Source organism: Pan troglodytes, chromosome 21 (genome assembly GCF_028858775.2).
Source record: "Pan troglodytes isolate AG18354 chromosome 21, NHGRI_mPanTro3-v2.0_pri, whole genome shotgun sequence".
NCBI lineage: Eukaryota > Metazoa > Chordata > Mammalia > Primates > Hominidae > Pan > Pan troglodytes.
This window is the reverse complement of record NC_072419.2, coordinates 60,895,110-60,912,907: the sequence shown is the minus strand read 5'-3', so window position 1 is coordinate 60,912,907 and position 17,798 is coordinate 60,895,110. Positions and strand designations below refer to the sequence as shown.

At 41.8% G+C, this 17,798-nt stretch overlaps 1 protein-coding gene across 2 annotated transcripts in view; it reads right to left on the bottom strand.

Moving 5' to 3' along the window:
* The window catches only part of DOK5 (docking protein 5), a 175,248-nt gene that overhangs the window by 32,010 nt on the left and 125,440 nt on the right, over window positions 1-17,798 (bottom strand). For both annotated transcript variants that reach the window (XM_009437437.4, XM_009437438.5), the window contains exon 6: window positions 8,143-8,278. In XM_009437437.4, coding sequence (XP_009435712.1) covers window positions 8,143-8,278 — 136 coding nt within the window. The remainder of the gene's footprint in view (window positions 1-8,142; window positions 8,279-17,798) is intronic.

The following is a 17,798-nucleotide window of genomic DNA, read 5'->3' as shown; positions in this document are numbered from 1 at the left end:
TGGCTCATGCCTGTGGTCCCAGCACTTTGGGAGGCTGAGGCAGGCAGATCACGAGGTCAGGAGTTCAAGGCCAGTCTGGCCAACATAGTGAAACACTGTCTCTACTAAAAATACAAAAAATTAGCCAGGCGTGGTGGCAGGTGCCTATAATCCCAGCTACTTGGGAGGCTGAGGGGGGAAGAATCGCTTGAACCCGGGAGGCAGAGGTTTCAGTGAGCCGATATCATGCCATTGCACTCCAGCCTGGGCTACAGAGTGAGAGTCTATCTCAAAAAAAGAAAAAAAAAAAGGGAAAATGCTAAGACCATGCTCAGTGGGGACATAAGAGCTTTAAAACCCTTCAAAGGAGTGAGGCATCGTGGCCAGAGGTAGAGTTTTGGAACCAGATAAAACCACCCTGCATTCCTGGCTCCAGTAGTAATGAGCTACGTAGCTGCAGACAAATGACTTCGCCATGCTGAACATCCCTTTTCTCATCTATATCATAGGACAGTGATTCCTTCCAGGTCAGGGATCATGAATATTCTTTTCCATTGTAAGCCCTGTAGGAGCATAGGCCTCAAGTGTCTACTTGCCACTGTATCCTGCCACACAAAACAGAACATACTAGGTTCTCAATAAACATGTTTAAATGGTCAAATGAATGAGAGTGAACAAATGAATCTACCTCAGAGTTATTGTGGTGATTAGAGAAAAGGCAAGTAAAGTATCTGCTATATTGTAGGAGGCCTGAAAAATAACAGTGGCTATTATTACTAAAGAGTTGGGCATATAGTAGTGTTCAATAAATACATCGTATTACTAGCAAGTGCCATAAAGTAGGGAAAATATTTAAAAGTGAAAAATCAAACCACTAAGTAAATATTATTCCAGAAAGTTTCACGGTGCAGGGGACAGACACTGAGGTGGCCCCATGATCTCGTCCTCCTGGTGGGCATACCCTTGTGTGGTGCCCTTCCTTTGTGTGCACAGGGCTTATGATTTGCTTTTAGTCAACAGACTGGCTGGGTACAGTGGCTCATATCTGTAATCTCAGCACTTTGAGAGGCAGAGGAAAAAGGTTTGCTTAAACCCAGAGTTTGAGACCAGCCTGGGCAACATTATAGGGAGACCTCATGTCTACAAAAAATAAATAATAAATAAAAGGAGCCAGACATGGTGATGCATGCCAGTAGTCCTAGATACTCAGGAGGCTGAGGTGGGAGGAGGTCGAGGCTGCAGTGAGCTGTGATTGCACCACTGCATTTCAGCCTGGGTAACAGAGCAAGACTCTGTCTCCAAAAAAAAAGAAAAAAAAATCGACAGACTATGGCAGAGTGATAAGATGAATAAAATAATCCTTCCATGATTGTGATACATAGGATTGTGCCCTCTTGCTGGCTTTGATGAAGTATGTGGCCGTGCTGGCAAGGTCCATGTGGCCAGGAGCTGAGAGTGGCCTCTGTCCAACAGCCAGCAAGAAACTGTAGCCCTCAATCCCACAACCCCAAGTAGCTAAATTCCACCAATAACCATGTGAGCTTGAAAGTGGATCCTTGGCCGGGCGCAGTGGCTCACGCCTGTAATCCCAGCACTTTGGGAGGCCAAGGTGGGTGGATCATGAGGTCAGGAGATCGAGACCATCCTGGCTAACACGGTGAAACCCCGTCTCCACTAAAAATACCAAAAAATTAGCCGGGCGTGGTGGCAGGCGCCTGTAGTCTCAGCTACTCGGGAGGCTGAGGCAGGAGAATGGCGGGTGAACTCAGGAGGCGGAGCGTGCAGTGAGCCGAGATAGCGCCACTGCACTACAGCCTGGGCGACAGAGTGAGACTCCTTCTCTACACAAAAATAAAAGAAGAAAAAAAAAAAAAAGAAAGTGGATCCTTCCCCACTTTTACCTTGAGATGAGACTGCAGCCCCAACAGAAACCTACATTATAGGCTTGTGAAAAACTGGAGAGGAAGGTCCACTATGCTATGCCAAAACTCCTGACCCACAGAAACTGTGAAATAATAAATGGCTGTTGTTTTAATGGTGCATAGTTTGTGGTACTTTGTTACATGGCAATAGAAAATTAATTTATATAGTAATATAGACATCAGTTAGCCACAGCATCAGTAGCAAGGTCCCAGAGAAAGATGTGTGAGGACAGACACTGCTGGGTGTATCTAAGCATTGCCTTGTCAGGATGCAAGATCAGCACTGCCAGAGCTTTGCACTTTTCAAGAAAATATAAAAATCTGAGATTTATGTGTTAGCTCTCAATTTTTAAATGTTGGTCACTAATTTGGAGTTTTCAGAATAACAGTGAGTTAATCTCATGTAGGATAAAGAAAACGTGTCTAGGGGCTTGATTCAAAGATACAGTGTAAGGCAGGGGTTATGTCAGCACACCTGTTCCAAATTTGAGCCCTAATACCTTCTAAGCTGGTGGTTTGGGGTCTTCAATGCAAGAGTTTTCATGAGGTTTAGAAATTACACAAAATGTCCTTAACACATTGTCTGTTACAGAGCAGAGATATAACACATTCTTGTTTTGTTATTATTATCATATTAGTTTTCTATGGCTGTCAGAACAAATTACCACCAATTGGTGGCATAAAACCACACAAATTTATTGTCTTACAGTTCTAGAAGCCAGAAGTCCCAAATCAGTTTCTCTTGGCTGTGGTCAAGGCATCAACAGAGCTGGCTCCTTCTGGAGGTTCTGGGGGAGAACCTGTTTTTATGCCTTTTTTTTTTTGAGATGGAGTCTCGCTCTGTCACCAGGCTGGAGTGCAGTGGCGCAATCTTGGCTCACTGCAACCTCCACCTCCCAGGTTCAAACAATTCTCCTGCCTCAGTAGCTGGGACTACAGGCACACGCCACCACGCCCAGCTAATTTTTGTATTTTTAGTAGAGACAGGGTTTCACCATGTTGGCCAGGCTGGTCTCAATCTCTTGACCTCGTGATCCACCCGCCTCGGCCTCCCAAAGTGTTGGGATTACAGGCGTGAGCCACCGTGCTAGGCTGTTTTTATGCCTTTTCTAACTTCTCAAGGCCACAAACATCTTTTGGCTCCAGTCCTTTCTTCCACCTTCAAAGCCAGCTGCGTGGCATTTTAAAATCTCCCTCTCCACCCCTTCTCTATCTCTGTCTCTCTGCTTCCACCATTGCCTTGCCCTCTGTTCGACTCCTCTTGTTTCCCTCTTCTGAAGACAATTGTGATTATATTCGACCCACCTGGATAGACCAGGATACTGTCGCCATCTCAGGATCCTTAACTCGATCACACCTGCAAAGTCCCTTTTGCCTTGTAAGGTAACATTCACAGACTGCATAGATTAGAATGCGGGCGTATTTGGGGAGCCATTATTCAGCCTCCCACAACTGTTACTATTATTACCGGACCCACAGGCCCCTTCTTTATGAGTTTTGGGATTGAGGGTCATAAGGCTGACTGAAATCAATTCACTCCAGGCTGTAATTTCAGCCTGGTATTGGCCCCACAGTGCAACATTCTGTCTGTAGACACACTCTTGGGAATTTTACAACAGTGGCAGTAAACAATGAGTTAGGTCTTCCTAATAGTGAGGCTATGGCCAGATATGAGTTTTGCCATCTTTCTCCGGTTATGATCTTGGCCATCTCATAGAAGCAAGTCAGCAGTCATATAAAGGCAATTCCTAGTGGGGAATGTAGCCAGGTCTATGTGGATCCACTCTTAATTACCAGAAAAGGCAAAACAATAACCGAGCCAGGGTGAGCCAGTAATGTTGCCTTCATTTGTTTTATTTTAGCATGGTATCCCCTAATCAGAGATTGACTAAAGTACATTGATTTTAAGCTTTTCACAATCCCTCGTTTAACTCCTTAAGAGTCAGATCCATGTTGAAGCTTACTCATTTCCATCTATAACAGGATGCCGTGGCTTTAAAAATCACATTTATTTTATAGAACCCATTAAGCATACAGCAAATTAAGAGCAAGTGACATTATTTTCTAGTTAAATTTGCAAAGGGATAATCCAAACGATTTACTCATATTCCTGATTAATTTTTAGCGGAAATAATGAGGAGGTTGTAAATGGAAAAACATGTGCATGAGCATGCAGAACCCGCCTTTCAAGTACAAAACAATTTATGCTAATTGATGTCTCTACGAACAAGACAATCTTAGACAAACTTCTTCAGGTGCCTAAAGGGATCTAATGGAATAGCCGCACAACACTAATACAATGACATGTTGCCCTGTAAGTTTTCAGTGACTTGAATTCTACTTCACAGCTCGCTCTCACTCTCTCTCGCATTCCCCTCCCTCTGTCTCTCTCCATCCATCCACTGATGTCTCTTTATTGAAATATCCAGAATTTCTAAATACATGGGAAAATAAATACCAAGATTGTATTAGTTTGAAAAGAAAGTCTTCCTGGAAGGCTACTTGGAAAGAAAAGCAAATCCTTAAAAGCATTCTCAGACTTTGATTCAGCAATCAAGTTTTAAGAATTTATCTTAAACAGATAGTCATTGATGCATACAGACTGAGCATCAAGGTGATGCACAGGTTTTTCGTTGTTGTTTTATGTATACATATAACCTCAAATATAAATATATATAACCATATATATAAATAAATATATATAACCATACATATATGTATATGTATTAGAGATGGGGTCTCCCTTTGTCACCCAGACTGGAGTGCAGTGGCGGGAACCTAGCTCACTGCTGCCTTGAATTCCTGGGCCCAAAGGATCCTCCTGCCTCAGCCTCCTGAGTAGCTGGGAGTACAAGCACAAGCCACTGTACCTGATTAGTTTTTAAATTTTTTGTAGAGACCAGATCTTACCATTTTGCCCAGACTGGTCTCAAACTTCTGGTCTCAAGTGATCCTCCTGCCTAGGCCTCCTAAAATATTGGGATTACAGGTGTGAGCCACCGTGCCCAACCTTGATGCATAGTTTTAAAAATCTATGAAATATCCATATAATAAAATAGGACCACAAAATATGATGTTGCAGATGATATTTAAAGAGACAATATATAGACATTTTCTTGCAAAAAGCTAGCACAAGCAATGTATTCAATGTAATTCTATTTTCTACATCCACCTAGTTAAAATACTGGAAAGCTACACACTCAAAAGTGAGAAACAGGTATATTCTTGTGTGGCGGGCAGAGGGATGACTTACTATGTTCTTTTTGTTCTGCTGTGTTGTCTACAATTTTTCAATAATGTATAGATTCCTTTTGAAAGAAGAAAATAATAAATATAATGATTTCTTATAGTTTCTTATAGTAGGTTCTAATTCTCTAAAATCTATTAAATTATATCATTCCCCATTCCTTCTCAATCTAATTTTACATTTGCTCTACTTAGACATTTAGAGAGAAAGAGAGAGAGATGGCGAGAGAGAGAGAGAGATGGCGAGAGAGAGAGATGGCGAGAGAGAGAGAGATGGCGAGAGAGAGGTGGCGAGAGAGAGAGAGATGTGACGAGAGAGAGAGAGGGATGAGGCACAGATGTAAATGGGCTTAGATGTTGTTACTAGATAATCCTCCAGCCATTTTCATCAGCCATTGCTAGGATCAATCTGGACCAACCAGTCTGCTCAGCTATTAACAGCAATGCTAATGATGGCTCAGCTATTAACAACAGTAATAACAGCTACAGTTCATGGAAAGCTATATAATGAGCTCTGGGCTGAACATGTTATGAGCATATCTCACTTAAACTTTAAGAGGGGTCTTTAAGATAAATACTATTACCGTTCCCATTTTACAAAGGAGAAAACTGGAGCTCAGGGATATCAAGAACTTTGTTCTCCTCCACAAAGCTGGAATGTTTCAGAAATGGTGTTGGAACTAAGTCTGGCTTCACGGGCCATGATTTTGAACACTGTATGATGGCACTGAAATTTATCTCTGTTTTATCTGTTTCTACCCCTAAATTGGTTATATTAGTCACAGTTTTCCAGAAACAGAGTAAATAGGATATATACACCAAGATCTGCAGTCTGAAGGCCTGAAAGCCAATGGTGATGGTTTCTGGTCTGGATTTGAAGGCCAAAGGAGACCAATGTCCCAACTCAAGACCACAAAGAGAGCTAATTCTCTCTTACCCTCCCTTTTGTTCTATTCTGGCCTCCATCAGATTGGATGAGGCCCACTCACATAGCAGAGGGCAATTTGCTGTACTCAATCTATCATTTCAAATGTTACTGTCACTCAGAAACACCCTCAGAGACATACTCACAAGAAAGTTTAACCAAATATCTAGGCACCCTGTGTCCCAGTCAGGTTGACATATAAAAACAACCATCAGAACCCCTTAATTCATTCCAGGCCTCCTCAGCATGCCCACGTCCACCACCTCTGAAATCATACACAAGTCTTCAAGCCTGGTTTCTCGCAAATGCTTACGTCAGCACTGGCTCACGGGGGCGGGCACTTGCTCTTTTCCAAGTATAAGCTCTGTCCTGCGGCCCAAATCCAGCCTGCTGACTGTTTCTGAATGACCCATATGCAAAAAACAAACAATGAAAAAAACCTGCACTTTTTAATGGTTGAGAGAAAATCAACAGAAGAGTAATATTTCCTGACATGTGAAAATTATATGAAATTTGTATCTCAATGTCCATTAATAAAGTTTGTTTTGAGACATGGCCATGCTCATTTGATTACATCTTTCCAATAGCTGCAGCTGTGCTACAAGGGCAGTTAAGTACTTGCAGGCCATGTTAGTCCACAAAGCTTAAAACATTTACTGTCTCTTTACAGGAAGATTTGCTGACCCCTGCTCTAAAATCCTGGAGTGCTGCCTATAGATGTCATTTGGGAATAACCCGGGGCTGTGTTGGAACAGATCACATTACTGGCATGCTTTGCCCCTCCACTCTTTAAATCCAACCACCCCACATGTTTCAATCATAAAGTTTCAAACTACCCTAATCTTGCCAACCCAATTCCTTTTTGTTTTGTATATTTCCTTCCAGATGTGAAGCTCTATATATACATTTGCAGCCACAATGCATGATGTGCATTACTTAAGTGTTGTGCATTCATTTATGATTTATGATTTCATGAATTTACCCTCCTTAAAGAAAAAACTCATGAACATAATTTTTTTTTTTTTTTAATTTTTAGGCAGTGTCTCTCTTTGTCACTCAGGCTGAAGTGCAGTGGCACAAACTCGGCTCACTGTAGCCTTCACCTCCTGGGCTCAAGTGATCCTCCTATCTCAGCCTCTTGAGTAGCCGGAACTACAGTCGCATACCACCACACCTGGCTAATTTTTGTATTTTTGTAGAGACAGGGTCTCCCCATGTTGTCCAGGCTGGTCTCAAACTTCTGGGCTCAAGCAATCAGTCTGCCTCAGCCTGATTACAGTTCTGGGATTACAAGAGTGAGCCACCGCACCTGGCTTCATGAACATAATTATTTATGTAATCCAAGTCCCTAGCACAGTGTAAAGCAAAGAGTAAGTGTTCTGAGGGCATGTTTATGTGTGCTATGTGTTTATGTTTGGGCATCTTTATATACCGATGACTGTGAAGAGATGGCACACGCATGGCTGTGGGTAGCAGTTCACCCGTAGACAGGTTCTCTTTGACCCACGAAGTGTTGTACTCTTAACTAGAATTAACTTCCAACAGTTACCAACTAGCAGGTATTACATATAGACTCAAATCTTTGGCTTCCCTTGAAAAATCAAGGGATCTACCTAGATGGATGTCACAATCTCTTGTTCTCATGTCAACAGTTGTCTAGTCTTGGGCTTTTGACATTTCACTCCAGTTTCCCTCAGCCCTCTTCTTTCATTTACATTTTTCTCTCTGGCCCCTGTTGACATTTGAAATAACTTCTGACATAGCAAGACATATCTCCATAGGTAGATGATCCACATGGTTGTGTCTATAGATGTCTGTACACATGCAAATTAATTTTACACACCCTTACGATTGAGTTGTAAAGTAGATAATGGGGATGCATGGCCAAGGTGTTACCAACGGCCCACATCAGGCATTCTGGAATGCCATTTAATCCAAGTGATACACTGTTGAGAAGAGGAATCAGTCATCTGCTCAAATAATGCTGACCATATTTTCCAGCACAAAAATGACCCAATTGCTTTCTGCAGTGATAGGCACTGGGACACGAGGAAGAAATTCCAAACGTACCATCGAGTTTTTCACGCTCTGTAGCAAGCGCTCGTGCTGCTCGGCTATGGCCAAGGCAGCAGAGTGGACTTTCTGATAGATGGCCTCCCCATCTCGGGTCTGAAAGATAAACAGCCCTTCACCAGTCTCACACATCCTGTGAAAACAAAAACAAAACAGCTTCTGAAAATCCAGCGCCTGGAAGTTCAATGCACCAAGATCCTGGCATACTCCATTAGGCTGTGCCCATTTATTATTTTTTATTCTTGTTCACATTTGTTAAACAAAGTTAACTAGAATTGAAATGTTCAAAGTGTTCAATTAATTGTTATTAACAAGGGCAGGGGACCAAAGGACTCCAGGCTAACCTGTGCTGAATGGTTTTATCACAAAGTAAAACAGAAATTTTTTTTTTAAAAAAGCTGTTTCTTGATTTTCAGTATAATAAATACTTCACCTTCCCTATCCTTCACCTTGCCACTCTCAAAGAGAAATACCTGTGCAAGTGTATTCCTTTGTACAGTCTGTGAATAGCTCCTCATCAGAAACTGCCAGCGCAGAGAGACAGAAAGATTCTATGTCTCTTAGATTCTGTTCTCGCTTTCCCTACAGACCATGACTTTAAGGATTCTTTCCTTCCTAAAATCCTAGATCAAATATTACTCCAGCTTTCATTCAATGTGATGGATCAAATGCAGTTAATTTTTTTTTCAATGAGCATGACTGTGCTGAATTAATATTTGGAACATTAGAGAAGTTCTTCACGGAAAGTTGTATGGTTTTGATAATTAACATCAAGTGTTAAGAAGAATGGTATCTGTACCTCAGATGGTAAAGGTAAACAAAGAGAAATAAATTTCATTAATAAGGGAAGACTGGTACACACAATTAGGCAAGAAACAAATAAATGCTTTTTACTTAAATATATTTTAGTATATGTATGTGTATATATATGCTCTCTATATATTTTAGTGTGTGTTTATATATGCTCTCTATATATTTTAGTGTGTGTGTATATATGCTATATATATATTTTAGTGTGTGTATATATATAAAACTACACTAAGATATATTTAATTATTATAAATATTTTTAAAGAACTTGGACAAAATCATATGCAGGGATATTAAAAGAAGCTCTGAATTTGATACATACATACGCCAACAGTAAACTAAGAGGTTGTTTTGTTTGCTTGCTTGTTTTAAAGAGCCGAATTATTCTAAGACACAACGCCACTCCTTCCATTTCAGAATTTCTTGCTGAAAAACTGAGAGGTAGCTTCAGTGCTTGAATTTTGCTCCCATCTAAAGAACTGTTTAACACAGCATAGAAACTAAGCAAATTCTCAGCCTAAACCACTGTTATTTTTTTAGTCTAGCCCAGTCTATGCGGTTAATGCAATAAAACGAGGAAGATGTATCTAATGTTTCACAGTTGGCCCAGTACCACAGCCAAATGACAGCCTTCTATACATATGGCACGGCCTAAGTAGTGGGCCAAAACCCATTAAATTTGAATTAAATTTCATGAATTTTATGAATATGAGCCATGTATGAAGAAACAGAGGGAGTTTGGGTGTGGTGGCTCACACCTGTAATCCCAGCACTTTGGGAGGCCAAGGTGGGCGGATGATCTACGGTCAGGAGTTCGAGACCAGCTTGGCCAACATGGTGAAACTCTGTCTCTACTAAAAAATACAAAACTTAGCCAGGCATGGTGTGGGGGGCACCTGTAATCCCAGCTACTCTGGAGGCTGAGGCAGGGAGAATTGCTTGAAGCTGGGAGGCGGAGGTTGCAGTGAGCTGAGATCATGCCACTGCACTCCAGCCTGGGTGATAGAGAGAGGTGCCATCCCCCCACCAAAAAAAAAAAAAAAAGAAGAAGAAGAAGAAACCGAGGGAAAAACATGAAGTCTCTTTCAATAAGCTAATCTAAAGAACTAGCTCATGAGGTTGATCATGTGATTTTAATTATTAAGTCATTTTAACCCAAAGAAGATCTGAAACTGAAATTCAAGGCATTTTCAGTAAAGTCTCATTTCTTTCCTGAAGACATCTTAAAATACTTAAACGCTTTCTGCTTCCTCTTCCTTATTTAAGCCACCATACAAACTTGACTCTATTGTTTGGCATCCAATTCTGTAAGGTTTTGTTTTTCATACATCTTTTTTCCATCAATTAGGAAATATTAATTTGTTAAGAGAAGGAAGTAATCTTAATCAATTCTTTAAGAGGAAAAAGTGGCCACTGGTTTCCCCTGGGGCAGAGGTCACTGTATATATTTATTTACTTCCTTAAATGCCAACCTTGGTTCCAGAAGTAATGAAGGTAGCTGTTACTCAGAAATACTTGTAGTGTGACAGATTAATACCAAAACTTGCAGCTATGTTTCTCAAGCTTGGACAATCTAGTTGCTTTCAAAGTCTTTGTTAACTGCAACCCGCCGTAGGAAATGTAGTTTAGATTTTTAGCCAGTATACCTATCAATCTATCATCAATCTATAACATGCTATTATTTTCTATTCTATCTTATTTTTAATACTAGTGGTGGAATGCTTAATTTATATCATAACCCATTAATTAATTTTACTCTTGGAAAATCACTCTTACCCAATGCCCACTTTGTTTTGTTTTGTTTTGTTTTGTTTTGTTTTGTTTTTAGATGGAGTCTCGCTCTGTCGCCCAGGCTGGAGTGCAGTGGTGCGATCTTGGCTCACTGCAACCACCACCTCCCGGGTTCAAGCAATTCTTCTGCCTCAGCCTCACGAGTAGCTGGGACTACAGGCATGTGCCACCACTCCCAGCTAATTTTTGTATTTTTAGTAGAGATGGGGTTTCACCATTTTGGCCGCTGGTCTCGAACTCCTGACCTCGTGATCTGCCCACCTCTGCCTCCCAAAGTGCTGGGATTACAGGTGTGAGTCACTGCACCCGGCCCCCAATGCCCACTTTTAAGAAACATAATAAATCCACAACCTTCCCTTAATGACATTTAAATCTTTAAATAAATATTGTTATCAAAAACAAATGAAACCAAAACTATAGGACTAAACATTCTTCTTTAATGTACATGGACTTCCCTCTCCTCTGCCTGAAGATCTGGAACACACACACACACACACACACACATACACACACCACTTACCACTAACAGAAAACAACAGGAGACACAACCTCAAATTCCATTAGAGTTCAGGCAGAGAACGTGAATGCATAAAGGTGCTCAAACCCACTATGACCTAGGGTACAGGGAGCGCAGCTAGCAGAGAGCACAGGTCCTGTCTAAGCATGGTATCCAGAAGTCAGCCCTAGACAGGCGTCTATGTGGGGGAATGCGGAAATACGCGTCCAAGGTACTCACAGTTTCTGATTGTTTAGACAGGTTAGATAGCTGACAGTAGGTCACAAAGCTGGTGAGATGGCAGGCCAGCCAGGTGATCCCTGGTCAAGCTCCTGCATTCTATTATGTTTAAGAGAAGCTCCTGCATTCTATTATGTTTATGTGAAGTCACCTGAATTTTATATGTCAGCAACTTGTTTCATTTTCTTTTTAAGTTGTGAGAGTCAAAAGGCCTTAATCAACCAGATCTGGCCAAGAAATCACCACTGTGCATTAAAGACACAAAATGCATTAAGAGCTCTAAATAGAACAGAAATGAGGCCTTTGGTGTAAATTGTTAGGACTTTTGCTCCTATTGCTCAAAGCCATGTGTCCTTCATTGGACAGCCTGACCCATGAAGATGCTAATGACCACAAACTGACCTTCAGATGCTCTTCCATCAGCTCTCTTCTATACTCTACCCACAAGTCCTTTTATCTTATCCACCCCTCCTAATTGATGTGTTTGAAACTGTTTCATAAGCAGCTTTACAACACTCTAAAATGTTACTACATGCCTCCATCAAAACCATGTGATGGGCTAACTCCCCAAGGCAGTAAGAAGAAAACAAACAAACCAAAAAAAGGAAGTGAAAAGAAAGGCACATCAAACAGGCTAATGGTCTTACATAACCTCCTACAGCCATGTCTGCTTCTCGTCTCCAGAGAAAATGCAACACAGAACAAAGATGTTCTAATGGGTTTACCCTTTGGCAGAATAGCAAAGCCACCTGCTTTAACTTCTGTTGCTCCCGATTCCTCCTTTCTCTTTACCCATTGATTTTCACCCTGGATGCTCTTCCTGTATCCAAAGTGGCCCCAAGTGACCCAACACTTCCTACATTAATGGAAACCAGTGGATTGGAAACCCAGAGAAGGTTAAAAAAAAAAAAGTTTAAGTTAGGCCTTTCTAATTTCCTCTGTGACGATAAGGATTCAAATATAATAATATTGCTGCCATATAGGTGCAGGTATAGTTTTGAGTTTCCCAATAATTGCCTAAATGAAATGCCTGTCACTCCAAATCATGGATTATTCAATTATTCAAGAATCCAGAAGGAACCAATAGCTCAGAAAATGTTGGGAAGGATTCATTCTTCCACCCACCAAAGGCAACATAATAGAATGCAGGAGCTTGACCAGGGATCACCTGGCTGGCCTGCCATCTCACCAGCTTTGTGAACTACTGTCAGCTATCTAACCTGCCTAAATCTGCATTTTTATATGTAAACAAATGTAATGCTAAGAACTCTCACCTAGATTTACTGCAAATATTAAATAGGATATGTAGAGTACACAATTATATCTTGAAGTAAAGAGAGCTTCCATTACTTTACCAGAATGTAAGCTCCCTGTAGACGGGGATTTTGTTCTGATATACTCACAGCTTTTCCACTAATGCCTAGAGCATGGCTTGGTTTACATTTGATGTTCAATAAATAACTGTAGAATGAATTGTGAAGCAGAAGGCAGTGCTAGGAAAGGCATCGCTGGGAACCTGACCCAGGCTTCCTTGAGCAACTTTTACTGACACTGAGAATTCATTGAGTTACCCTGGGGAGGGGAGTGGTTTGAGAAAGAAGGCAGGAAAAACAGTCTTGACAGACAGAACTGCACATATAAAGCTTTTAGGTGGGACACAGGTAAGTGAAGCCAACATGTTGGGGAGGTGGTGGGAAGAGGGGTAGCCTGCGGGTCTGAGCCCCCAGTGGACAGAGCACAAGTGTGCATGTGCTGGGACTGTGGTCCTGGGTACTGTGAAGATTCAAGACCAAGACACTATGGTTCATATGCACTGAGTGCCCAACTTCAGAAACTCTGTTCTCTCGTTTTGCCCATAACATTGCACACTAACATATCTTATTAGAAAAATACTAATGGGGTTGAAATTATGAAAACTAAAATAAATTATCTCATGGTAGACAGAATGAATAAGTAAACATTTGAAATCAGTAAGCCAATAAGTTTCATATTTTCTTGCTTCCAAGATGTATTCTGTGCACATGGCTCTGTCTCTCTCTCTCTCTCTCTCTGTGTGTTTGTGTGTGTGTGTGTGTGTGTGTGTGTGTAGAATATGTGGACACTGCCAAAAGCAGAACACATTTTGACCTCAACGTGTGTGTATGTATACGTGTGTGTGTGTGTATACGTGTGTGTGTGTGTGTGTGTGTATATATATATATATATATTTTTTTTTTTTTTTGAGACACAGTCTTGCTCTGTTGCCCAGGCTGGAGTGCAGTGGCACCATCTCGGCTCACTGCAACCTTTCCACCTTCCAGGTTCAAGCAATTCTCTGCCTCAGCCTCCTAAGTAGCTGGGATTACAGGCACCTGCCACCACGCCTGGGTAATTTTTATATTTTTAGTCGAGACGGGGGTTTCACCATCTTGGCCAGGCTGGTCTCGAACTCCTGACCTCGGGTGATCCATCCACCTCAGCCTCCCAAAGTGCTGGGATTACAGGCATGAGCCACCGTGCCTGGCCAACATGCATATTTAAGGTAGGCTTTTCTTTTTCTCTATCCCTGCCAAGGCAGCTATTAAATCAATGTTGTATTTTACATTTACAATTACGTTATAATTGAAAGAATAAGGTACTTGTTGCACCTATCAGAGACAAAGCATAACAGCCGCTGTGAAGGATGTAAACATAGGCTTTCTCTTTGAGGAGCTGAGAATTAATTTGGAGAGACAAGATCTACATATGCAAAACGTTTGAGAATAATATCATGGTTGTATGAGCCACACTGATGCGGCAATTAAAAAAGGAAATGTACAGTTGAGAAGAGGGGTGGGTGTCAGCGTTGGGAAAATGAAAATCTGGAATCCAAAAACCTGAGAGAAACAGATCCGAAGCACCTGACAGAGAGGGATATAAAATTAAAAGTAAAAAAAAAAGCACAGAATGTTTACTTTTGTCTGTGAAAGTGAGGCGAACTAAAAATACAGTTTGAGGCCGGGTGCGGTGGCTCATGCCTGTAATCCCAGTACTTAGGGAGGCCGAGGTGGGTGGATCACTAGGTCAGGAGATCGAGACCATACTGGCTAACACGGTGAAACCCCGTCTCTACTCAAAATGCAAAAAATTAGCCGGGCGTGGTGGCAGGTGCCTGTAGTCTCAGCTACTCGGGAGGCTGAGGCAGGAGAATGGCGTGAACCCGGGAGGCGGAGCTCTCAGTGAGCCAAGATTGCACCACTGCACTCCAGCCTGGGCGAAAGAACGAGACTCCGTCTCAAAAAAAAAAAAATACAGTTTGAACAAGTGGAGTACAATCCCCTCCCCCTACCCCTGGGGCTATAGCAAGGCCAACAACACTATGACAAGAAAACACACTTGCACAGACATGAGATGAAGAAGCAAGAGGCTTAGCCATGTAGGTTCTAGGAGTTTCATTGTGAGGAATAAATTTGGGAGGAATTTCTAAGGAGCTTGTAATATGGACTCGATCTCAGCTCTACTAAAGTCAGCAACACTGACATGGTCTGATCATGCTTTGTTATTAGGGCTGTCCTGGGCGTTGTAGTTTACTGAGCAGCATCCCTGGCCTCTACTCACTAGATGCTAGTGGTACCCTGCAGTTTGACAACCAAAAGTGTCTCCAGACATTGACAAATATCCCCAGTTGAAAATCATTGAAATAGACCAAAATGAGGACAAGGGAGAACCCAGGTAATGAATACCTGGTAAGAGGTTTTCTATACAAGGCAGTGTCCGAGTTTAGGGAACTGTTGCTTCAGTACAGACTGGGATGACAAGGACATTCTGCGGTTGACTATCTTTGTTGTCTTTCCTGTTCCAGTCACTGGCATTGCTGCCTGGTTGATCTCAGCTTAAGACAAAGCAGCAGTCTATTCTCCTAGTGCCCCGTGTGTGTGCTCACTGGAGATCAGGGGAATCTGGCCCACCTGCTACTGCAATTGTTTTCCTAGCCCTTTCTATGACTGGTAGGGTGAGAAATGGGAATTGATGTAAGATAACACATCATGTATCACTTGCCACTCAGGCTTCTGAGCATGGGACAGCTGGCAACATCCATCATTCACAAACAACTTTCATGATGGTTGTCAAATCTTTGTGCCACCTACGTGATTCATTTTTAATCAACTTGCTTTATTTTCCTTAAACGAATATATTTTTGTAAGTTAGAATCATCACATCAATAGCAAACCAGTATCCCCTGTTATAAATTGAAAGCAGACTTAAAAAATACATTAAAAGTCTGGGCGCGGTGGCTCATGCCTGTAATCCCAGCACTTTGGGAGGCCCAGGCGGGTGGATCACAAGGTCAGGAGTTCAAGACTGCCTGGCCAAGATGATGAAACCCCATCTCTACTAAAAATACAAAAATTATCCAGGCATGGCGGTGTGCGACTATAATCCCAGCTACTCGGGAGGCTGAGGTAAGGAATTGCTTGAACCCGGGAGGTGGAGATTGCAGTGAGCCGAGATCACGCCACTGCACTCCAGCCTGGGCAACAGAGAGAGACTCCATCTAAAAAAAAAATACATTAAAAAATTGTTATCAAATTCTGCTACTTCCTCTTGCTGTCAAAGATTTGAGCTAGAAGTTTGCTCACTTCTTAGTAACACAAGTACATTAGAAAGTTTTAGAGATGGGTGTCAGGCATGCGGCATCCAACTGAAATGTTTCTCCATTATTCAACCAAAAAGATCAAAAAGTAAATGGAAAAGAAAATGACTCTATCACCGTGAGACTCATATTTATTTAACATCAGCTCTACTGCTCAAAATCATGCCACATTTTTGGAAACACAGGTCTAGTTTCTAGAGCCCTGCTCCAGGTGATGTGGAGCTATGTCTGGAAGATAAGAAGTCTCAATCCCAGCTCCTTCCCATGATGCAATCACGATCCTGGACAAGTGCCTTGACTTCTCGAAGTCTCCATGACTTCATATTTCAAATGTGAATAACAAGGTTTCCCAAACCACACAGAGTGGTGAGAGATTGCATTTTGTATTTAGCAAAGGATCCGGCATCAAATAAGCATTTAATTAGAATTTGTTGTTGTTGCTACTTTAACCCTTTAAAACGTCAAAGCCAAAGAGAACAGGACTCTTCGGAAAAACCTCACGAGAGAGGCACAACCACATATTTGCCTTGAAGGAAATGCGGGCAGCTGCAACCCAGACAGCAGTGGGGAAGCAAGAATGACTAAGAAGTATGGGAATGGAACATGTGTGGCTGGGAGAAAGAGTGATGTGGAGGCTCATGGGTGGGTGAAAACAGAAGAAAATAAACCTCTCCTTTGAGAATGAAAATATGAATTTGGAAACAGGAATCGCCCTCTAAGAAAAGGATCAGCTTTAATTAAAGAAAAACTAGGATGCAAAAATTGGGTGTTTTGTTTCTCCAGCTCCAGTGAAGTACAGTGTCTGTGCTGGAGGATTAGCACACCTTATGAGATATAAAGCTTCCTAGCTGGTGTGCAGGGTGAAGAGAAAGGCCCCAGTGCAGACCGTGCAAGGCCACACTGTGGCCCTCCTTCTGCCATTTCATCATCACTAGCACAGGTTTCCTAACAGCCAGAGTCCCCTCAAATGTGCACAGAGACCTTCGCTATCACTTTTAGATGTAAATTCTAATACTTACTGTCTGGACTTGAAGGTTGGTGGAAAAATCACCCAACAAACAAAAGAATAAATTAACTACTATCTGTAGTCATAGAACAAAGCTAGTATAACAGACAGTGGTTGTTTATTAATTGTATCTGTTCTTTATCACTTATGATGTGCATAAAGTCAAAGGAAGATCACTTTTTTCCATTTTTGCTTTATGATATGATCTGTCTCCTTGTGTGAAGAAAGCATTTTCACACATTCTTCCTGCAATAGCAGTTATAAGAAATGGGTTGGAATTAGCAGTGCTTTTAACAGTTCTAAACTCAAACACAATGTGTAGCTTTACTAACCCTTGACAGGATGAAACAGCGGTTTAGTAAGTGGGGTAAACTGCTGAATGAGCCCTGAAGTTAACCTTTCCAAAACTGACCTCTGGAAAATCCTCAGCCCCGGTGCCCACTCTGCACCCTTTCTCTGCAGTCTTAGCAGCTCCTGGAGGGTCCCTAACACTTCCCTTTCCCTCTTAGCCCACATCCAGTCTGTCAGTAAATCCTTCTGGCTTTAGCTTAAAAACCTATCATCATCCAAGACTTAAGACCATATTCACTGTTACCCACATGCCTACAGCCATTCTTGTCCCTCACATGAGTACTACAATACCCCGTAACTGGTTTTAGCCTGAGAAAGTCTTAAAGAAAAAAAAGATTATGTCACTTC